General features: G+C 30.8%; 1 protein-coding gene across 1 annotated transcript; it reads left to right on the forward strand.

The window, feature by feature from the left end:
* Positions 1 to 9,968: 9,968 nt before the first annotated feature.
* Positions 9,969 to 13,551, forward strand: LOC106313990 (indole-3-pyruvate monooxygenase YUCCA6-like). The gene is made up of 4 exons (XM_013751943.1): positions 9,969 to 11,147; positions 12,152 to 12,400; positions 12,500 to 12,622; positions 12,789 to 13,551. Exons 1-4 carry the CDS (start codon positions 10,443 to 10,445, stop codon positions 13,035 to 13,037), a joined length of 1,326 nt encoding a protein of 441 aa, XP_013607397.1. The 5' UTR covers positions 9,969 to 10,442; the 3' UTR covers positions 13,038 to 13,551.
* The last annotated feature ends 11,505 nt before the right edge of the window (positions 13,552 to 25,056 follow it).

The raw sequence follows: 25,056 nt of genomic DNA on the forward strand, positions 1-25,056 counted from the left end.
TAAATTTTTATAATATGGTTATTGTGATTTTTTAAAATTATTTTAATAGTTTAAAATTAAAAAAATTTGATAGAAGATAAATTATTTTTTATCAGATCTTTATTATTCAAAATCATTAATTGTCATATATATTTTAGCCACATTAAGTAATTATTCAAAATCATTAATTGTCATATATACTTTAGCCACATTAGGTAATTCCGTAATCTTTATTTAAGGAAATAATAAATGACATTAATAATGAATTTATGATTAGTTTAATAAAAAGCTTATTATATAATTAGATGGACCAATTTCTCTAATAATTCTAAGAATCATCATAGTGATGACACGTGGGTACAAAAATAAGTTGTAATGTTTCACAAATAATATATAGGGGATTATCCAGCATTAAAAAAACACTCATTTATTTTGAAACTTAAATATATTATTGACGAGTGTATAATCGTTAATAATATATTCTCTCTTTTCTAAGAACAAGAGTTCTCAGAACATGATATCTCGAATGCAATACTATACATTTTTAGAATCTCGTATGATTTATTTATAGACAGTATATATAGATAACACGAGTAGTAACATTTTAAAATGTATCAAATAGTATCTCTTTCAGATATAATAAGTAGACGCATTTATGTATACCTTATAAAGAAATTTGGTGAACAAATGCTCAGTTTAGAAGAGAGCAAGAAATATTTTCATATAAAAATACAGTCTTACAAGAAATCTCTTTTTCCTATACATACTACACCTAACGGAAAAAAACAAGATAAATGATCTAAGATGATTTTCAAAATAACAACAAAAATACATGAAAACAAAAAATGATCATAGAAAATTATTAATAAGTTTAGTATGAAATATTATCATGATTTAGGGATAAACAAAGTGTTTTACGCAAAAATATGTAAGTTTTAAATATGTATATAGTAATACATCATAATAAGCTAGCTATGGCATGAGATATCAGTTCTTACTAAATAAATGTTTTTTTTTCTTTTTCTAAGTAACATGAAATGAATACTTTTAATTATTTTTACAAACTTTAATGATTTTAATGGTTGATTTAGAAAAAAAATTGGTTGAACCAAGCTTGTATCAAACACTGAATTCCGGTTTGACCAGTTGATGAATAATAGTATATATTATTAGAAAAAAAAGTATTCACATAAATTAACAATTTTACGGGAGCCATGCATCGCTACTTAAGCGGTATATGGATTTTATTAGGAAGTAAAGTTGGGAGATTTGAAAACTATAAATACTAATCGGATAAGAAACTGGTTTGCAGGGCACTGGGCAAAAAAAATTTTAATTCATTATAGATGATTAAAAACTATATTATTGGCCCTTGCTAGAAAACAAATTTTGGACATCTTTCTATAGTTAAATTTGTATAATTTTGGGATGGGCCCTGAGCCATTGCACTGCTGGCCCTCCCTCTTGGGCCAGCCCTGCTGGTTTGTTCTCTCAGATCTTTATTGGTGCATTTCTTGTTTTGTCTTTGCTTTGATTTTATTGTAAATGCATAAAATGACTATATATATAACTTGTAAAATAATAATATTATATAGTTTTCCTTCCAAAGATTCTGAGCATCTTTCGATTATAATCGTCCACTAGGTAATAACTCGCGTGTTGCGCGAGATTAAATACGTTTTTATGATTTACATTATGTATTTGTTACACCTACAATACATTATACCACATGTATTGTAATGACATCAAACATAATAATATATTTAGGTGTTTTAAATATTTTTTGTATCTTAATAGTAGATATGAAATTATTTGCTTTGTGAAATATATCTAACATATGTGTTGGGTTTTATGCTAAGCTTGAGTATAATATTAAATAGACTAAATGATTGTTTAAAAATTTAATTTGTTAAAAATGATCTTGTCCAAATCTGTCAAGTATTTTATTTTTTTAGGGAAGAAAATAGTCACCAATAAAAGAAAAATGAAAAGGGGATTAAATTTTGTGGGAACGGTTTGTTAGATCTATTGTCGACTTGATTTTTTTAAACTATTGATCTCAAAATTTTAAATGTGAGACTTTAAAAAACTTAAGTAATTTAAAGTTTTTTTAAAAAATCAAAATGTAACATATACGAAAAATATAAATTTTATTATAAGGTGAATATGATTGTTTAATTTTATATTATTAATATATATTAAACAATAATGATGAAGGATATAAAAATTGTTACAAAATCTTTACTATTCGAAATAATTAATTGAAATATATATTTTAATTATATTTGATAATTTCTTAGCTTTCATTTAAGGAAAAAAGAAACTATCATTTTGTATATTAATAATTTTTAACGAGTAATTTAACAAAAAATATAGTATATATTTGTATGGACCAACTTAATTCTCTAGTAATTCTAAGAATCATTCTAATGATGACATGTGTCATAGTTAAAAGGTTGTAATGCTTTTCTTTTAATATATATGAGATTACTTTCATATAGTGATAAAGGAAATTCCACCGTCTTATATATGGGGCAGTGATTTTTTAAAGAAAATGTTTAAAATACACTAATTTGGATATTATTTTTAAAAATACACTCAACTAAAAATAATTTAATATTTGGGTTTAGATTTTCTTCATTATGTTTAGGATTTAATCCCTCCGTTTCATTATAAGTGTCACTTTAACGCTTTTCACGGATATTAAAAAACTAGTATAATAGATTAATATATCTCTATTTAATGTATGATTAATTAAATAAAAATTATTTAAATAAAAATCTACTGGTTATTCAAAAGGGTAAAAAGAACATTTAATATAAAAAATTACATTAGAATTGTAGAATGACACTTATTTTGAAACAAAATAAAAAATCTAAAGTGACACTTATTAAGAAACAGAGAGAATATTATTTAGGGAGTGGAGTTGAGTTTATAAATTTCTATAAATAATTCATGAGAGTTAATATTAGACTCAAAGTATTTATAAAAATAGTTATTATTTAAAAATTAATTTGAAAAGTAGTGCTAAATTTGAGGTAAAGTTTGAAATTCTTTTTCTGCAAACTTGTAAGAAGCAGTGTTCCTAAAAGTAATTAAGACTTTTTTTTTATTTTGTCAACTTAAGTTTCATTGATTAAGCCCATTGGGCATTACATTTGGTATCAGTTTATAATATATAGCAACAGAGTAGCCCACTAGATATTAAAAGCCCAAATAAAGAAACATCCGGAAGCTTTGCCACGCGTTGACGAATCGATCGACTCAAAACCACGTCTCTGGGACACGTGTCTCGTGAGTGTTGAACGACACTTTTAGCCGCACCGCCAAACAACGCCACCGCCAGCTTCTCGAAAACGCCTCTTCAACTCTATCTCTCCGCCGTATAGCTCCACCATAAAGTTAAAAACAATTCTCCGATTTGGGAGTTCCGATACCAAATATGAAACGCCTTCCACTTTAATCCGCGGGTACTTGAGTAAAGAGAACCTGATTCACCGTAGTTATACCGGAGGATACTTAAATCAAGATGAAAGAAGACTCTTTGCTGGACTGTTTCGGAAAACGCCGGTGCTGCTGAATCACTTCATACAAGATTCAAGGCATCCTATAAAACTCATCATTCTTCCATTAGAGATGCTTCGTAACAGCCATAGACGTCTATAATAATAAACGAAGACTGATTCTCAAGGTAAGAAATCTTGAGTGAGCGATAAATGAGGATCTTGCCCCAGTAACCAAACGGGATGAAGTTGAGAACGAAGTGGAAAGCAAGTTACAAACCCTATTTTTATTAATCGATCTGGAAATCAGAGATAAAAGAAGAACTTGAAGAAAAGCTCTGAAACATATCGAGAAACATAACAAAAGTCGCCTTGCGGAATATTAATCCGACAAGCGGAAGAAGAGATTCGCCGAGCGAAGATATCTACAGACAAAGAACAAAAATTAAAAGGGGTTGGTGACCGGCGGCAACGCCACCAGTCACCGGAACTGATTTCTTTTGTTGAAAGGTTTAGAGAGAAGTTAGTGAAAACGAAGTAAGAGAGAGCTAAAAGCATTTAAGACAATCATAAAAAAAAAGTGAATTCAATTTGATTTGTATTTGTCGTTTATTCATTTTATTATTTATTGCAAAAGGGGCTGTTAAAATTTGCCATATTTTTAGCTTCGTTATCGTAATCCTTTGTATATTAAAAGAGAAACATTAAAACATTTGAGATAGCTATGTGTCATCACTACAATGATTCTTACAATCTCTAGAGAAATAGGTTGGTCCATCTAAGTATATAATAAGATTTAATTTTAAACTAACCATAAATTAATTATTAATATTTTTTATTCTTTTCATAAATAAAAATTACGGAATTTTCTAATGTGGCTATAATATATACGACAATTAATGATTTTGAATAATAAATATTTGATAAAAACTAACCATCTAAATAGTGTATCCTCTATCATTTTTTCAATTTTAACTTATTAAAATATATTAAACAACCACTTTAACCATATAATGTAAAGTTAGATTTTCCATATATGTTATACTTTGAATTTTTAAAAACGATTATAAATTACTAAAACTGTTAAAATTTTCACATTAAAATTTTCGTAACCATTGTTTTAAAATTTTGTTATGACAAGATACAAATGATTACAAAATCATATGAATATGAAGACTCATTTAATAAATATTAAGACTATATATATATATATATATTAATATCGTTTAAATTAATTATATACAATATAAAATACATAAATATTTTAATTTTGAAACTTTGAAACTTTTTTTGACCAACTTTTTGATAAAATATTTGAACAAATATTGACAACTTAATAGTTTAATTTTAAACTTTGCATTGATTTTTCTTAAATTTATGAATTTCAAAACTAGGAAACATCACACAATAAAAAAATTTGTTATCAGTGATTCAAAGTTTTTATTATAAAAAGATACAAATGATCAAAAAATAATATGAGTAGAAAAAATTATTTAATAAATATCAATATTAAAAATATACTATATATCTATGTTAATATCGTTTAAATTTAATTGTAGACCATATAAAATAAAAAGTGTGTTTGGATTAATAAAATTTATTTATGTATTCACATTAATTTGATAATATATGCAATAGTTACTGAATTTTTAATATTTAATATATATATTTATTGTTTTTATAATATGTAAAATAATATATAATACGTAAAATAATTGATATATAATGTTCATTCCGCTGAAGGCGCGGTTCTTAACCTAGTTATTTATTATTTCCTTACGAGTTAATTAGAATTAATAATAGAAAATTGTATTCTGATGGATGTATATTTCTTGTATATATGATTATATTATTGTATACACATCTACTACCATAAACTTATCTTACAATTAAGTTTTTAGTTAAGCTTGTAATTAAATTCTTTCATCATGATAGAATGCCAACCTTGCTTTATTTTTTCTCACAACCCCCACTTAAACTTATAATCATTAGACAGATTGGGTAATAATTAGCTACCCCATTGCTATTAGAATACTTAGCACGATTAATTATTCATTACTTTGTTTTTCCTTTTCTTTATCATATTTTAAGTAAAGCAAATGAACCGGCCAGTGTCAAATTCCCTTGAAATATTGTTTTAAATAGCTAGCTATAAGTCATTCTTCCCCACGAGTGTCTCGTGAACGGAAAAAGAACAAAAAAAGAGTGGGGGATAAAAGGGATATTATTAGATAAGTGGAGCTGAGTGCCTAGTGGGCTTGTGATTACCGATAGATCCATCTTAATTGTATTTGTATTTTTATAAGCAGTCGTTGATTAAGCTTATCAGAAAATGCAGTCTAGTGGTTTGTAGAATTGTTTTCATTATCCAAATTTAATCAGCACAATCACAAATAAATCTTATTGACCAAAAAATGTTAAAAGACTTAGCAAGAGATTAATTAGTAATCAAGTTTACGGGATCAAATTTGAAGGAACATTTTCAATTCTGCTGAATTTCTTCTTTCATAATCGTTCATTCAACAAATAATATTACCAGTTGGTGGGAGACTTCAAAATTCTTTCCTGTTTTTTTCTAGGGTTGCCAAAGTTACATAGCATGGCTTTAGTGTAGTTTTTTTTTATGACACTAATAATCGCATAAGTAAATTTTCAAAGAAGACGGTTTAGACTTAAGCGTAAAGAGAGCTATAAAAAAGAGTTCTAACGCCTAGGCTAAAACTATAGGCACTAGAAAGCCTACTAACGTCTCTCCTTTTTACTTTTTATTGATCTCACACTTAAACTCAGTTCCCATGGCCTTTTCAGCTTGATTAAATTATATAAAATTTGTATTCGATGAATGTACAGTATGTACTAGTTCATCTTTGATTAAATAATATCTCCAAGTTTATTTAGAATCATAGGACTGCGCAAGTTTATAGTTTTAATTAAACCTCGCGCATTATGTAAATATTAGTATCGTAGATTTATAATAAACACATGTACAAAGGTACTACGTACGTGGTATGATAGAGTAGGTTTATACTTACTAAATTCAACTAGGTGATGTTCTTTGATTAATTACGTTTACGCTCAGATTGGCCAATTAAACAAAATCGATTAGGTGTGTATTTGTCTGGCTTGGGATCTATACTCCACTCGTATCTCGATCCAATGAAGTCTCTCAATTTTCCATTGTGACATCCGGAATGACGAAAATTATGCAAACTATAAATATAATCGAAGGCCAAAGAGAAAACCCATTGAGATAGCAAAAGGGCATGTCAAGAAGGTTAGAACTGTGGTGTAAGTTTGTACGAAAGTGCTATCCTTTTGAATTTATATTTGCCTTAACCAACCAATTAGTCGGCATGCATTATAACGAAATTTGCATCCTCGTGCTGTTGATGTGGCGTTATTCATCCCTGCAGAATCTCATTATAATATCGAAATATAATGGTAAACGTTTTTCATATTGCCGCATGAGTTCATAATTTGGTGTTTCCTTCATATACAATTGGTTAATATTCATAATATTATATATGTAGCCGATCTTACCCGAATAGGTAAACTTACCCTGTTACGTATCGGAATGATCAGTATTTTCATCCATATAAAATTTCAAAGAGTAATAATTACAAAATAGTAATATAATTAATTATGAAATTAAAATATTTTCTATATAAAATGAATGAATCCAAAAACATGTATGAGTTTCTCATGAATATCTCAAAGATTTCAGTTTTTAATTAAAAAATCTTACTTTTTTCTTTTCTGTAAGTTCAAAATTTGAAGTTATGAGTTCTGTACATTAACATCTCAATGAAAATTCTCTATTATTTTGGATACTTAAAGCATATATTAATGGATTTTTTAAAAAAATATTAAAGCAACTAATATCTAATATCTATTATTTTGGACACTTATAAATGTTGAAAATTAACTCATTCATTAACTCATTATTTGTATATTTTCTCATAAATAATCAATTAATGCATTATGAAATGAGATTTTTTTATCTTTGATATTTTTGAATCGACTTAAAAATTCTTGAAATCGGTTAGCTTAATCATCTGATATTTGAAGCAACCAGCAATAAAATCAACAAGTTTCATGCCCATCCATTTCATTTAGACAATATTCTAACGATCTTTGTAGATCTGGAAGTAATTTACCATAATATTAAGTTGTTTTAATATGTTATATTGATTAATATTTAAGTTCAGCTTAAATATGTTATCAATATGTAAAATATATGTGGAATTTTTAATAAGTAAACTATAATTAATAATTTTAGTTTTAAATATAAAATTTAAGTATTATTTGTTAAAAAATTGACTTTCAAATAAAAGAAAATAAAATATTATTTATTTTATTTATAACTGTAATAATTAAGAATATTATGTAAACAAAAAATAATTGGGTTTTATATGTAAAAATAATGTATTTCTACATAAACATGTATTTTAGTTATAATCACAAAAAGTTAAAGGACTATCGTGTAAATAAAAAAATATGTCTCTATTATAGAGGAATGCTATTTCTTCCCCTAAATATAGAGGAGAAAATAGCAATCTCTATTTTAGAAGAAGAAAGAGAGGTGAGATGGAGTATATCTAATCTATTAATTTATGGTTCTACTTTTTATCTACCATACAAAAGTCTAGGTTATACCATTAATTAGAAACTAAAGTAAATATCCTAAATTTATGCATATATGATATTTTCCTAACAGAAACAATATACATATAAACAATAACATCCCTAAGAAAAGCCAAATATATTTCCATTATGCAATTATTTTTTGATTGTTTATCATATTTAGTATAGATCAAATTATATAAACACACACACACATATATATATATATATATATTTCAGTAACTAATTTTGAAATTATTTAGCATATCCCAATTCTTTTTGAAATTATCATATTGGTTGAAACATTTTATGTTTGATTTTGTAGTAAAAAAATAAAAACCCAAAAACTGAAATATATATAATATGTTATATAAAAACTATATTTTTAAAATATAATATTAAATAATTTAATTTGGTCACATACAAACATTTCGAGAGTAAAAAAATTTAAACAAAAAAATTTATAAAATTTATAATAATTCATACAAACTAACGTTTAAAATTAAACTATTAATACGATGTTGCATTTTAAATAAATAAACAAAAGTAAGTGATTAATATAAGATTAGTATAATTTCATAAAAAAAATTAACAATTATAAAATTTTCAAAATAATATTATATACATAAAAATTGATATTAATATATATATTTATAAATTATTTTATATTTTAAAAACAAACATATATCCGCACATAAGTGCGGGTTCAAATCTAGTTTTATTCTATTATAGCATATAGAGACATATAGAGATGGGTTGGAAATTGTCTACCTAAAACCAAAATTTCTGATACTGTTACTCATGATTAATCACTCATCAACCACCTTAAGTTTGTTATTATTTAAATAAAAGCTTTAAAAACAAAGCAAACTCCCTTGACATATACACCCAACAAAAGCTTGGAAAATAAAGTGACTATTGACGAGAGCGAAAAGAATGTATATAAAATGGTACTATTTAGGAAAAATACACATGAAGTACAAAGTTACCAAATGTACGATCTATGTGGCTGACGATGAAATACTAAAGTTACTAAACCAAAGATGTTAGAAGAATTTTTTAGATTATAGAATTTTTATATTGCGGATTGCTTAGTTTTCCACATACACTTAAATTATCAAACGGATTCTATAAAAGTGTGCTATTTTTTCTAGTAACAAATTGCATTTTTAATTGGATTTGATATAAATGTAAATTTCAAAGTAGTTTTAGTGAATAATTTTAAATAATAGATCAACAAATTATTAGATAGTTATCAAAGAAATAAAAATTCGAGTGGCTATTGTCCTTGTATTCATAGAGGAGCGTACGTACATGCCAAAACCATTAACAAATTCATGATATAAAAAGGAGAAGAAGCAATTATGGGTTAACCGACCACTGACCACATATTGAATATGCTCCGGACTAAAGCTTTATTGAAAGTCTTGAGAATCTGTAGGTTAGCCGGCTATTGTATATGTTGTGGGCTAGATTTTCTTTCTGGAGATAGTTGAATATGTTCATCGTACGTAGATGCTAAGATGCTAGATTGTTAAATGTAGAACTATTATACTTTGTTAATGCCATATAATGAAAAATGATGTAATAGACACACAAATATAAATACTCTTTATCATATATTAAACTCATATTCTTTGTGAGTGATCATAAGACAATCAAAAGATTACTTACAACAATCTTTGAGATTTCCATGAGGTAAAGAGTCAAAAAGTGTAGTGGAACACAAAAATCTCATAGGTGGGCAAAAGAAAAGAGAACTCGATTTAATATATAAACCCCTACTTAAGCATTTTCAGCACATATATATATACACACACATATGAGAGCTAGTCACATCACAACTAACCATTTATATATCTCTCTATCATATAAGTTTTAATGGCGATTTAAGAGACCCGTAGTTCTCTGATCATCCTCCGGTTACAGCAAAACACAAATCAACGATAATCTCTCACTCTCTTTACTGATTCTTCTTTATTTGGATAAGATCTCTATCTCTCCCTCGTTTTCAGCAGACTCAATCCAAACCCTAACCTCTTTGATTCCGTTCAGAAGAATATTATTTATTCCCTTCAAGAAACCAATTATAAATATTTTGACAAAACACTTTTTTCACCATCCCTCTTTATTTATTCTTACTCCACGCCATAAATGTCAAATTGATCGATTTGTCCTTTGCCCTTAATTACTGTCAACACCACCATCACTTTTATACTACAATCCCTTCTCGTATTCTCTTAAGAATACGTACTTACATACATTACAAATACACACCAAGCCCTTATAAAAAGCAAGAGAAAAGAGAGAGAAGTGATTCTTGGTTTAGCTTTCTTGATGGATTCATGTTGGAGGAGAGAGATGGAAGGTAAACTAGCACATGACTACTTGAGTCACCACGGTAAGACGACATCACCGCACCACCGCATCTCCGTCGTCACCGGACCGGTGATCGTAGGCGCCGGACCGTCGGGACTAGCGACGGCGGCTTGTCTAAAAGAGAAAGGAATAACTTCAGTACTACTCGAGAGATCAAACTGCATAGCTTCACTTTGGCAGCTCAAGACATACGACCGACTCCATCTCCACCTTCCTAAGCAGTTCTGTGAACTTCCGCTTATACCCTTTCCCGACCACTTCCCAACTTATCCGACAAAACAGCAGTTCATCGAGTACCTCGAGGACTACGCCAAGAGGTTCGATATAAGGCCGGAGTTTGGTCAGACGGTTGAGTCGGCTGAGTTTGATGAGAATCTTGGGATGTGGCGCGTGAAGAGCGTGGGTGAAGAGGGCCCGACAGAGTATGTTTGCCGGTGGTTGGTAGCTGCGACGGGGGAGAATGCTGAGCCGGTGGTCCCTAGGTTTGAGGGGATGGAGAAGTTTGAGGCCACCGGGGTAGTTAAGCACACTAGTCACTACAAGAGCGGCAGAGACTTCGCCGGGAAAAGGGTTTTGGTCGTCGGATGTGGAAACTCCGGCATGGAGGTTTGTTTGGATCTCTGTAACTTCGATGCTCAGCCTTCTCTCGTTGTCAGAGACGCTGTGAGTCTCTTTTTCTTTTTCTTGTTTTAAGAAAAAAGTAGTTTGGAGATTAAATTAACTTTTTCTTTTGCGTTTTCGATATTTTTTGTTTGGCTCTTTCATGTTTTGCATAGTTTTTCTATGCCAAAAAACAAAAACAGTAAAAAAAATTCTCTTAAATCAAGTTGATCTTCTGATATTACCAAGTTTTTTTAACTCCAGATATTACCTACTTTGTTACAAACTCTTTTTCTTCTTCTAAGTTTACAATTTTTTGGATTGCGTGTTTTAAGATGTTCTCGTTATACTCAAATATTTGAAAATGACACTCGTGATTCAATATTAAACATCATTAGTTTGGAGATTTTTTTTACAAAATGTTTCTTTACTCTTCTTATTAGTTGAATGGCTTTAACAAGATTGTATTGTTACTAATAACAAGTGTTTCAAATATATATATATATATATATTTTATCATACTATTTTCATAAAGAAACTAATTAATTATATAAATAATGACAATCCAATCATACTCTTTAAGTTACTAGCTGATCAGAAGATTAATTTTTGAAACAAGTAAAGTATTTTGCCTTTTAGTTTGATAATATTCATATTTTATTTTTATTAATCTGTTTTAAATTTTTAAAATTTACGGAAAATAAAATGGCTGGTATTCATCCTAATTTAAGATTTTATTTTGTCTATTAGGCCTTGTGAATTCAAGTTCCAACAATGTTGTTAACAGTTTTTATGAATAAAGCTTACCTAATTTCTTTAATACGGAAATGCTATTTTTATAATATATTATTGGGGAATGAAAACTATCAGAAAACAAACTTTATTGGGATTATCACAAGCATGCGCAAACATTCTCACCGAAAAAACATATTCTCATATTTAAAAATAAAAAAGATTACATACAATATGATTTTGATTTTCTCATTCGAAATTTATAAATGCATATTTGCTAATTATGTTTCTTTTTTTTGTGTGTGTAATAATTATGTTTCTTTTTAACTGAGAAGGTGCACGTCCTACCACGAGAGATGTTGGGTACTTCGACTTTTGGGCTGTCCATGTTGTTACTCAAATGGTTCCCCATCCGGCTCGTTGACCGTTTCCTCTTGGCGGTTTCCCGGTTTATCCTCGGAGATACCACCCTGTTAGGTCTTAACCGTCCCCGGTTAGGCCCATTAGAACTCAAAAATCGCACCGGAAAAACTCCGGTTCTCGACGTTGGGACACTTGCCAAGATCAAAACCGGAGATATCAAGGTACTATATCTTAATCAAAGATGGTATTATCGTTCATATATATATGCTAATAATGAACCGGTTTACTGACCGTGATATTGGATTTGTTACTAACAAAAGGTGTGTTCCGGGATAAGAAGGTTAAAACAACATGAAGTTGAGTTCGATAACGGAATAACGGAGAGATTTGATGCCATAATATTGGCAACTGGCTATAAAAGCAACGTACCCTCTTGGCTAAAGGTAGTCAATAATGATAATATAGTTATTTTTATCCTTGTCCACTTTATTTAAACAATCATAAAGCTGTTATTAAAATTTGAATGTTTCTTATAAATAGAAATATATATATCCGCTGAAAACTCGCATTAAATGGGGTTTCAAATTTTAATAAACAAATACTCTGCAGGAGAATAAAATGTTTAGTAAGAAAGATGGATTCCCAATACAAGAGTTTCCAGAGGGATGGAGAGGTGAAAGTGGGCTATATGCGGTCGGATTCACAAAACGTGGAATTTTTGGAGCATCAATGGATGCAAAGAAAATAGCTCAAGACATATTCGAGTGTTCAAGAAAATCATATCAAGCCCATAGACATATACAAGTGTTATGCATGTCAAGAAAATCTGGTCAACCCTATAGTAGATTACTAGAATGAAACATTTCTTCAGAAACAACATTACTTGAAGACGCAGGTAGCGATCAAATAATAAAACTGATGGTTTTGGGGTTCAAGGGGAGAACTATTGAGGAGTGATGTAAATTAAGACTTATCTCCAGCTGCAATGCAAATTGGAGAATAGAAAGAAAAGGAAACTCAGTGAGAATGATTGAGATTGTGGTGGGCATTGATGATCATCTGCTCAAAGGAGAGGAGGGGACCCTCTCTCTTTGCATGCTTATAACCCACTTTGTTAATCTTCTTTCTACACCTTCTCTCTATGTTTCATTTTTTTTTTTTTTTAGTTTTGCTTAGTTAGGTATGCTCTCTATTTTTCTTGCCTTTTCGGTTCATTTTTTGCCAGAATTTGTAGTGAGTTTTTTTTGGTTACATACATAATATTTTTTTTTGTAGCATACATAGTATTTGTTTAACCAAAACTCTTACTTTTTTAAACGGACGTGAGCAATTGAATTGTTAACAAAGAATAATAATAAAACTAAGAAAATTGTCAATGATTTTTCGTTTTCGAAATGATTTCATTCCCTAGTAGAAGTATCATATAAATATGGACCACTGTTTGTACATTTGTCAGAAATTAAGTCCTGCAAATTTATAATTCTGCTGACCCTTTTCCCAATTATTGCTAGAAGTACGGCCTCCACATGATTTCTTGTCATATTTTTGAAATTAAACTAGCTATAGCTATATAAATCTATCGTAGATTTGTCAGATAGCTTCGGTTTAGATTCTATCATGGATTTGTTATCTTGACCGCATTAATAAGAATGGTATATGTAATCGAAGCCAATACTGATTTTGTGTGTGTGTATCATTGGAAGATCTCCGTAAAAAGAACTTACTAATTACGCCTCTGTATCTGCATTGGGTTGGTGGTTTCGTGTAAAAAAATGATTGTGCTTTGATTCTTAGGGCATGACTGGTTTCTCCGCTACCACCCGCAAACGCAGCTTTTGCGGTTGGTAGCGGTTGTTGACGTTTTGCAACAATCACTCAAACTGCTCTAAACCGTTCTAAATCGTTTCAAACCGTTCTAAACCTCATAAATTCAAAAGCTGGTTTCAGCTAGTTTTTGCAGTTGCGGACGGTCGCGGAAAGATAAATTTTTTTTTTTAAAACAATATAAATACAAAAATAAAAATATTCAATAAAGATTTTAAATTGGAATTATAAAAATACTAAAATATATCTATTATATTTTAATTAATATTATAAAATTTTAAAATAAAAATATTTTCTATAATTTTTTAAAATTTAAAACTATAACTTTCTAAATATAATTTTTATATTTATTATAATATTATGATTTTTGATATTTTTATAATTATATAAAATATAAATATTGTTAATTTATTATTTAACCGTTGCTGCATTTGGTAGTTAACGAGTCATAAATATCCCACAAGCGCATCAATTTATAACCGCAGAACCAGTCGTACAAACTTTCTAAAGCCGCTGAAAACTGCAACCACACGCATCCACAAACTTCCGAAGTCGTTGTGTTTAAACCAGTCAGACCCTTAATCAATTTATGTTAAAAACATGTTATACACCGCATTATTAGGTATTATCTTTTTTTTTTTTGCTTTAAATTATTAGGTATTATCAACGACTGGTTTCAGATACAAAGAAATTTAGAGTCTAAAGTTCTAAACAGAATTCCTCTTTTTCAATAACAAAAATTACGCCCCTATGATGCTTTGGTGGCTGCTGTGGGATTTGCGGAATGAACAAAATATATTCCTCATAATCAGCAAAAGTTATACTTCTTCGGTTTCAGATTACTTATCGTTTTAAGGTAAAATTTTTGTTTCAAAATAAGTATCGTTTTATAATTTCAATGCAAAATTTATTGATTTTATATTTTTACCTATTTTTTTATTGGTTGAAATGTGGTTAGGTGTATTGGTAATGATATTTTTATCTAGTAAATATACAACTGTGTGCCAAAGTCTAAAATGACAACTAATCTGAAACAGAGGGAGTATCAGAGTATGATGTAAAATAAAACATTAAACTCTGGCAAACATAAACGAAAGGGAACAAGGATCTTACAGAAGTTTACTTTTGTAAAAGGCACATAAGTAACAAGCTGGAGCCCTACACTTTTGCCAAGCTGTTGGGGAAAATTTAGGAAACAGTATCAGATATGCAGATGCCAAACCAAATCTTTCAATTTTATTTTTGTCAACATCAAATCTTCAATCTGAAACATTACTTTTTATTTCAATTAAAATTTTAGTGAAGCAATTAGTAGTGGCTGCTCCAAGTAGGCAAACAGATTTGATATATCCTTACAGTTCCTAGTCCCACATTCTTAACATAAGAAGCACTTACTTTTTCAATCATGTTTCTGCTTTTTTTTTTCTGAAGCTGATTTTTCTTTAATTTAGTTTTTTTTTTAGTTTATGCTTTTTCTTGGTTCTAAATTAGGCTTGTCAACCAAATTGTGTTGGAAAGTGGTGCTCTTCGACAGTAAACAGAATAAGATAGATTGCGCTCCATATCTTATACAAATATGACTAAGAAATCAGATTACGTTTAACAAGATTTTCATGCATTATATAAATGGAGTACTATGTTTTAAAATATATATATGCTGTGACCACCAACACAAAAGAAAATATATGTTCTCTCGGGAAATATTTATTATTTTGAAGTTCATATTATTACATGATGATGACTGCTGATGAATATTGGACCTATCTTTAGAGTTTTATCAAGTAACCAAAGAAACAGAGGTAGTTTTCACCAAAAAAATACCAGGCAAAGTTTGATGTGTAGTTCTTTAACTGGTAACCCTGAAATGAAATTAATGGAATAAAAGTGGATGAAATAAAATGAATAAAATTGGTTAGAATGGAATATATTCATTTATTTATTCAAAATCTGTAAGTGTTAACCATGAAATATAATTACTGAAATAAAAATAGATAAATTAGATGAATGTAATTAATTTTAAATATAATACTTTCACTTCAATCATTCATAATATCAATTGTAATGTTTTCTTTGTATATTTTTGGATTGTTCGTGGAACTGATAGAATAAGTATTTCACTCTATTCATGTCAAATGGTAAAAAAATATGGAATTAATGGACTAAGTCATTCTACATCATTATATTTCAAAAATCAATAATTCAGTTGCAGTTCCAAAATATTCCAAAAAAAAATTATTTTTTAGAATTGTTGTGGAATTGATTGAATGAGTATTTTATTTCATTAAACTAAATGGTAAAAATAATAGAATTAAATGATTTATTCCACATTAATTCATTCCAAAAAATAATAATAATAATCGAATTGCAGGCTAAGAATATTACATATTTTAAAGATGCATATAAAACTTTTGGAAAAAAAAAAATAACATCAATTTTAAAAGGGTATAATATATATGATATATACTGTATAAGATTGTATGGTATGTTTTAAAATTCAGATTTTGAGATTACGTATTTGATATTGGGATCTGTCACTGTATTTAAAACACTTGGGAAGCTACAATGTCCCAACCAGAAATGGCTGCTTTGTGGTCCGAAGTGGCTCTCGTCTTGGTAATTCTCCAGTTCCATTAAATCTACTGAAAATTCAATTTAAGATTTGACCAAAAGTTGAAAGCGGTAACGATGACAATTGACAACGCGGTATGGTGATTAATTTGACTATTATCCGTGGTTAGGGTCACGGAAACAAAAGTTTGACACATAAAAAATAATTCTATAATACTAATAGCTAAGATATAATTTGTCAAAAATGCAATTTTTAAAATAAAATGTGCTTTGTTTTACTTTGGTAGTAATTTCCTGGGGCTTTGATTTGCATTGTTCGAATAGAGTAGGTTTTAAGTAATACTTCCAATTTTTCATATCTTCTAACATAAATTTGACGTACTTGGAACAATTTTCTCTCTTTTACCAGACGTTGGCACGGAAGACCCACCCCATACCTGCATTTTCGTGGCCACACAATAGCCATTTTTCATTCATTTCTAGTTTACTGCACACACGGTGTTAGTTTCGTTCGAAAAGTCGACCCGTTAAAAGGATACTTAAATATCGAGTACAATACTATTATATATAATGCATAAATGTGCCGTTCTGAACAATATATTGTGCCGTTCTGAACTATATATGATGCAACCACTAGACTAAATGAGTTTTTTTTTTTGAACAACAACTAAGTGAGCTTTTAAGTTCAGATGATACAACTACCAGACAAATAAAAGGCTTCCAAGTTAAGTTAATTAAGAAAAGATGCAACCATAAGTTCAAATGGAAGAAGGAAACAAGTTTGAAACTTAATAAAGACAATAAAAGATCGTTTATGTATTAATGAAAATTGAGAAATATCGTCCATATGAGTCTGGTACTCTGGTTAATGCATCTTCTTCTCCTCCACAACAAAGGAAGTGATCTCGCTGGACGATCCAGCCGCTGTCGTCGTACATTCGGCACTCATGGTCCTAATTCTCTCTGAACCATCCGATTCCAAAAGCTTTAACTCTCACTGGTCCTTCGCATTCATTATCTTAACGGTCTAAAATGGACCATATTTTAATTTTTTGTCCTATCATTTTTCCCTCGATAAACTTAATTAGAATGAGAAAAGAAGATCCGACGGTAAGACAAGTAGTCAAACCTGACTGGTCCTATCATCCCACGGTTATGGATTGTTGAAGCTTTGATTGATCAATGATTAAAAAGAGTATTCTCGGATTAAATATATGTCACCAGACTTGACGTGGATTTTAACTATTAAAAGCCTCACTCCATAATTACTCACGAGGATTTTAACTATTAAAAGCCACACCCGACTTTACCAATATTTTTGTTTTCCTTCTTTTCTAAATAAAAACCTAATTTTCTTTGAGAGTAATAAATTCATTTTCTTTTAATGAAACTGATACTTATTTCAATAGTTTTTGCACCAAATTTCAGTGTTTACAGATATAGTTATACAACTTTGGTTCGTTTTTCAGTCTCAATCGTTGGCCAACAAAACTACAACTGGTGTGTGTTTGAACATATAAATTATATGTGTAATAAACTACGACTGGTGTGTGTAATCGTTGGCCAACAAAACGAGAATATTCATTTTTTGCACACTTAATCATGGCTTGAACATATCAATAACAAACCATTACTTTATTTGTTTTGATGATATAGTTATTATGTACCCTAGACTCATAATATCATGCTGGGAGTAATATTCTTGCAAAACTATCATAATTTTGTTTAATTGAGATTCTTAAACATTTTTTACATCGATTGTTAAACTTATATATATATATATATAATATTTTTGAAATATATTAATTGATATTAATATTTAGCTGTAAATTTAATGCAGGTATGCTTATATCACGGTAAGCTTACTATCTATGGTGAAATCACTCGAAATTTCTCAAAATTGTGAACAACACTTTTAAATAGTTGATGTATTGCTAGAAATGTGTAGTGGTAAATGTGAGAAACGCGTCAACTGATGTGAAGTTACTCTTCAAGATACAATAATAATAAACAAAAATCATTCAATCAATGGTTTTTGCATGCATCTTTTCATCCATCTTCAATGAATGTACAATCAGCATCAGCTCATTTACTCTTAAAAGAAACCACAATAAATAACATGTTTAGCTTACAAAAACCAGTTGCACAAAAAAAAAAAAGCTTACAAAAACCATGATATGAAAGGTCGTCACATATAATAATGCTCCATTCTTGTTATTTTACGAAAGATAGGTTGAAAGAGTTCGCTAGGTGGAAGAATTTTGCTTAAAACTTAAAAAAGCCTCTCATATATTGAATCTGTGAATGAGTTAGCGATTTTGCATGCCAGGGTCAGATAGTATACATTGAAAGAATGTGATAAAACTAGGGCTGCAAAAGGGAAGAAAATAATGGGGTTACAAAATTTAAAAAGAACATATTGGCATATTGGAAAGATTTCATACTTCATATTCTACGGCAGTGTGAATCCAACAATTCTACGTAGAGTTTTCCATGTAATCTTTTTTTAGCAACAGTTTTCCATGTAATCACTCTTACTAATAATTGATGATTTTAAAACATTTCATATTGAAAATGTAGCTACATACGGATGCAAGTGTGAAAAAAATAAGATGAGTAGACACAAACCACACATGCCAAGAGATGAGACAAATATTCTATAGTGGAAGTAAGTGTGGAAATGAGGTGCATACTGCATAGAGTGGTCCTAATTAAAAGGTCTCAGAAGATACTAATGCCTTCCCAGTGAAATGCAAGCGGTTAAGATTACGAAAGAGAAATATCTTCACTTAAGGGTCCACTCTTCTTCTACCCTTTTTCCTTTAATAGGTCAATCGAAGAAGACGGATCGTGATCATGCATGCTCATTATTGGATATTTGTTTCTCTCTTCTATTTTTCTTTCGTAGCGTACATACAAGAGAAAGAACAAGTGCTTAGATTCCAATATAGTATACATACGTATATTTATTAGTATCGGATCATTTTGTTTATCCTACTCAACAAACATTTCTTGAGAACACCATTTTCTATAAGTCATTCATTCTCTTCAATATTGAATAGCCCAATTAAAAGTCAATGTTTGCAAATATAGATATCGAATTTTTGAAAGAAAATCTACAGTTTGTTCCCATTTTATCTGAATTTATTCCTTTTGTTTATATTCCATTTTATTCATCCTTTATATGATACTTTTACTGTTGCTAGTCTTTGTCGCTAAGCCGTGTATACAAACTAGACAAAGACTTGTGAGTTTTTTGTTACTTCATGAAAATAGAATGTACCTTCTGTTCTAACCTGTATTCCCGTAATTCGTTGTCACATTTTGTTGATAGTTGACCAACATCTCTTTCAATGCGTAGTTACGACGTAAAACTAAGGTGGGTGTCAGTTTATGTCTTAAAAATAGTATGATTAAGTCTCTTAACTGGGTTTTTTTAACTTTGTCTAATAGACGGTTTTTAGCTTTTCTTAGATTTTAACTAAGGAAAACTAATAACCGTCTTTTAAATATGAGCACTACAAGGAGAGGAGGTAAAGATAGCATAAAAAGATAGCGTTCTGGTCGAGAATGCTATCTTTGACATAATTCGTAATTTAAGATAGCGTTTTTTTATTCTCAATGCTATAAAAAACCGCATATATAATAGTATTGCAAGTTAAAACGCTATTTTTACCGAGGCGAAAAATGATTGATTTTTTTTAACCCTCATATCATTTTTCCTCTCACTTTATTTAATTTGCCTCCAAAATCATAAACATTACATTTATACTTTAAATATTTACATATAAAAAAAGAAAATTTTTTATTGGTTGAAAGTAACACACAAGGATTACAATCTCTACCCTTAATTGTTTTTAATCCAAGGGTGGAGATTGTGTTTTGTCCTCTCCTTTTGTCTTCTGAAACACGACAGAGAGAAGAGAAAAGAGAGATGAGAGATTGCAGGAGGAGGAAGAAGGGACCAGCCTGAGTTCGTCGCCATCGTCACCGGTCTGAGTTCGTCGCCATCGTCACGAGTCTGAGTTCGTCGCCATCGTCACCTATCTTTACTCATCGTCACTTTGTTCTTCTGGAATCCATACTCCTCCTGAGAACGCCTCTCTCCCCTCTGCAGAGCCAAATCCGAACCCAACCACCTGAGCTCATGGTTCAATCTCCTCCTCAAAACCCTCGCGTTACTCAATCTCCTCTCATGTTTGCTCCTCAGGTTCTCTCTCTCTCTCCAGATTCACTTTCCCTAAACAACAGATCTGAAAAAATAAAGTCCTTAAAGTTTTTATCTTTATGTGCAGCCGCCGACGCAGTCGTCTCTCCACCTTATCAGTGAGAAAGCTCGAACCTCTTTGTTGTTTACCGATTCTCCTCCGGTCAATTAGAATGAATCTTCGGATGCTCTGACTGATCCATCCGGTCAAACGGTCTCTATCTCTATTTCCTTGTGCAGAGAAGGAGAAAATCGTTTCTTCTTCTTCTTCTTCAGCTTATCCGAAACAAGACATGTTTCTTTTTCTCAATCCTCGAGGCCAATATGATTTCACCAAAACACATCTCCAGGTTAGTTGTACTACAACCAAGTCTAAAGTTTTGATCTTTTTCGCTCATAAGCACTCGTTGTTTTCTTCGAATCAGCAAGTGCTCAAGTGGTAGAGTAAAGAGCTACCAGACATGAACTACGCTTCAAACACTCGGAAGCGATCTACTTTCCTTGAGAGATGCGTCTCTAAACGGTAATATTCTCCACTTAACACTCTCTCTCTTACCTTATCAAGTCTTTTGATTGTTTAGTTGCGTTGTGATATATCTTGCAGCAAGTATTGTTCATTGGTTTTGAAGTCCGGAGTCTCTAATGAATCCTTTCATTTTGTATTCATGATTGTTGTTTGTTATTGTAGGTGCTTTAGCTGTTAGCTCTGATGGTCGTTACTTGGCGACTAGAGGAGTTGATCACCATGTTCATATATGGGACGTTCATACCAGAGAACATGTCCATGTTCATATAAAGTCCAATTTTTGTTTTTTGGTTTCTTCCGTCAAGTCTCAGCTTTTTATGATTATGTGTCTACAGGCCTTTACAGGTCACAAGAACACTATTTCTTCCCTATGATTCAGACACGGAACCGCGGAGCTCTACTCTGGTTCATTTGATCGAAGTGTCAAGGAGTGCACTTACGGTTGGGAGAGATAGAATCATGTAGTTACACAAGGTAATATGCTGTCTTTTTTTTATCTTCCATTGTTGGAGATGATGTTAGATGCCTGAGACAAGTCGTCCGATTTACCATGCACCTGCATCTGACTCTGTGCTTTCTATAATCTATAGTCTGATTATAGTTGTGTATTGTGTTACATGCTTGAGTATATTTCTTGACTTTTGAGTTGTACAATTTTGTAGGAGAAGGCTCCCTATGTAGCTAAGGCTAATGAGTCGCAAGGTTGAGTATGAGAAGACGAGAAACTCTGAGTTGCACGAGTCATTCACAAGAAGAAGAGGAGGAGAAGAAGAAGAAAAAGCTTCGGTGTTTCCTAAGAATGACGGCTGTGGCTGCAGTCTAATGTTTACGGTTTAGACTTTTGGTTAAGTTTTGGTTTAGGTTTTAGTTATTTTGTAAACATTTTCTATATATATAAAATTTTAAAATATTTTTATTTGTATTTGTATTTTTAGTTTTTTTTTTAATTTTTTAATAATGTTACAATAGCAAATATTATCTGCTATTATAAGTTATACAATTGCACAACTATTAAAACGCTATCAAAAGACTTAATTAACACAGCACAAAAAAACGCTATATAAAGTGCCAGAGAAAAAATTGCGGGGGGAGACACAACGTTCGCCATAACGCTGCGCTATCCTGTAATAGCGTTTTCTTCAAGCTATATATGTGATGTTTTCTTGTAGTGGAGATATAAGAGTCGTTTCTTAGCCGAAAAGTGTAAAAAACAAAAAACAAAAAATGTCAAATTATGAGGTAAGAACTCCGGTTAAGAGACCGGGGTTAATCATGACCCTATTTTCTGTTGAGTGTGTAAGTTCCAAATATGATGATAATTTAAAAAAAAACGTTACAATAAGTATTCACCACAATTTCACATCTATACTATTAAAGCAGGATCCTATTGTCCTTTTTACCTTAGCATGCCATTTCTTTACTAACATTGCATGTTTCATTAAGGGTAATCGAGTAATATTAATAACACATCTATATTGGGCCATTTTTTCGGATCCAGCCCACTGTCCACATCAGATCTCTCTTGGGCCATTTGGGCCGATTAAAAAATCAGATTCAATTCTCACATTTTTTTTTTCATTTGGGCCATTGAGTCAAAGTTCAAATAATTTTTTTCCAACCATTCTTAATTATTTTTTTTTTCTTAATATAATTTAAGCATTCATAAAAAAAATTGATTTTTTCATTGAAAAATATAAATCTTTATTAAAAGTATATAATTATTTTTATTAAAAATATTAACCACATAATAAAATTAATTTATCAGAGTTATACCAACTTAATTCATTAAAGAAATACAGTTTAATTTTTTAAACATAAATAGTCATTTAAAATGAAACACGATAAAAAAAGATAAAAAGTTTAAGTCTTTTATAAAATAAAACACAAATATATGAAATATGACGCTAAATATTTGTCAATTGAAAAAAAAAAGGAAAATAAATCTTCAAAATCTAGTGGTTTTGGTTATTCCTAGATATACTGTTTACGTTTTAAAGTGGTACTGGGTTTTGTCCATGATTGATGTCGGGCCTTTTGGATAAGGCCCATCGTTTCTTCAGTTAGATTTTATTAGTTTAAAAAATTTAATATATAAAAGCTATACTGCAATAGCATCTACGAGAGTTTAAATAGACTAGTTATTAGGAGTTTTAAGGCCTTTGCAATGCTAAATTGGAGGGAGACGTTTCGGGATTTGCGGAATTATAAGCGACGGAGAGTTAGCGTGATAGATTTGAGGAATAAATGCGCCATCTTCTATACATAGAACTTATAAGATGAAATGAGTTATCATTGAAGAACGTTCCACACCAACAAAATTTGGAGTCATTCTTGTACTATGCACGTAAGAGGCTAACGAAATTCACATTAACATTTAGTCTTTGTATCTGGCTAGGGGATTGTACGTACATTTGTACTGAAGGCATGCATTAAATTAGATGCATTGGCTTTCGCTTGCTATAGATTGTCAAACATTTTCAGCGATTGTCTTCATCTTTTTGTGGTTTAGAAATTTCTCACGCTAAATATTAAATATATTTTGTGTGTGTACGTGTGTGGCCGCCTTGGTTGGGGACTTTCATACTAAATTATTAGCATGAAGTAAAATCAATAAACATTGAATACAATCGCCGTACACTTATTTCCAACAATGGATAAAAATAAAAAGTCGATAATAATAAAAACGAATAAAACAAAAGAAAAGAAAGCGACTCTTGAAGACACCAACACCCTAGATCTGTTCCGGCGCGTGCGCCCGTTCCGGCTCCGTTCGTCTATGTTTCTTTCTGCCTCCTGCCATCTCCTCCTTCTTTCGTCGATATGCTCGCGATCCTGGTGATAGAAGACGACTGTGTCGCTCAGATCTGGTCGAGTAGATCTTAATTTTGGGCCTCGTGTTCATCCTCTCTGGTGAAGCGGCGAGACGTTAGGAGTTCTGGAGGTTAGGTGGGGGTCGGCTTTTAGGCTTAGGATTTGGAATCCCAATTTTCCGTTCGTTCTGTTTATGAAACTTGGTCGGTTTTGGACTGCTTGGAGAGGTTGGGCTTGGTGTGTTGTCTCTGTTCTTTGAAGTCAACTCTTGTGGTCGTTGATCTTTGAGGACCATAGCCCTTTTACGAGCTCTATTTTAGTTTTGAGGAGAATCAGAGAGAGATAGATGTTCATAGGAGCAAATGTTCCATTGTTGGTTGATTGTTTCCGATTTCTTCGTGATTGTCATGGAGTTGGAGTGGAGTGGTTTTTATCCAGCTACCGACTGTGTGAATAAGACGTGTTCGGGAAGCTTTTATAGGCTTCGCCGTAAGGCGTTGGGCGTATGAGGCGCGTGGAGAGAACAATCAAGGTCCAATGGCGAGTCTTAGTTGGGAATGAAGGGTGTGTACAACGACGGTTAAGGATTCTAACCTCTCTCTCGATTATGTTAATTTATGTGTTGGTGATGTTCGTGTGCGTCCGGTCTACCTCGATGATCTTCTCCTCTGTGTTATTTGTGGATGTGTTTTCGTTAGGTATGCCCGTCCTTGAGTGTAAGGTGGTGCTCTCCTCTCATGTAGTGATATATCTTTTCTTTGTTCTAGCATAAGTTATGTTCTTCGTTGTTGTTTTTACTCTTGGTACCGAGGGGTTTATTTTACCTCGTCGGCTTATGGCTCCGGAAAGACTTTGTTCCTTTGTCGGCTTTGTGTAAAACACGGTTATGTCAATACAAAAAAAAACGAATGTAATGGTTGTAATGGTAAGCCATTAATGAC

The sequence above is a fragment of the Brassica oleracea genome, chromosome C9 (genome assembly GCF_000695525.1).
Source record: "Brassica oleracea var. oleracea cultivar TO1000 chromosome C9, BOL, whole genome shotgun sequence".
Taxonomy (NCBI): domain Eukaryota; kingdom Viridiplantae; phylum Streptophyta; class Magnoliopsida; order Brassicales; family Brassicaceae; genus Brassica; species Brassica oleracea.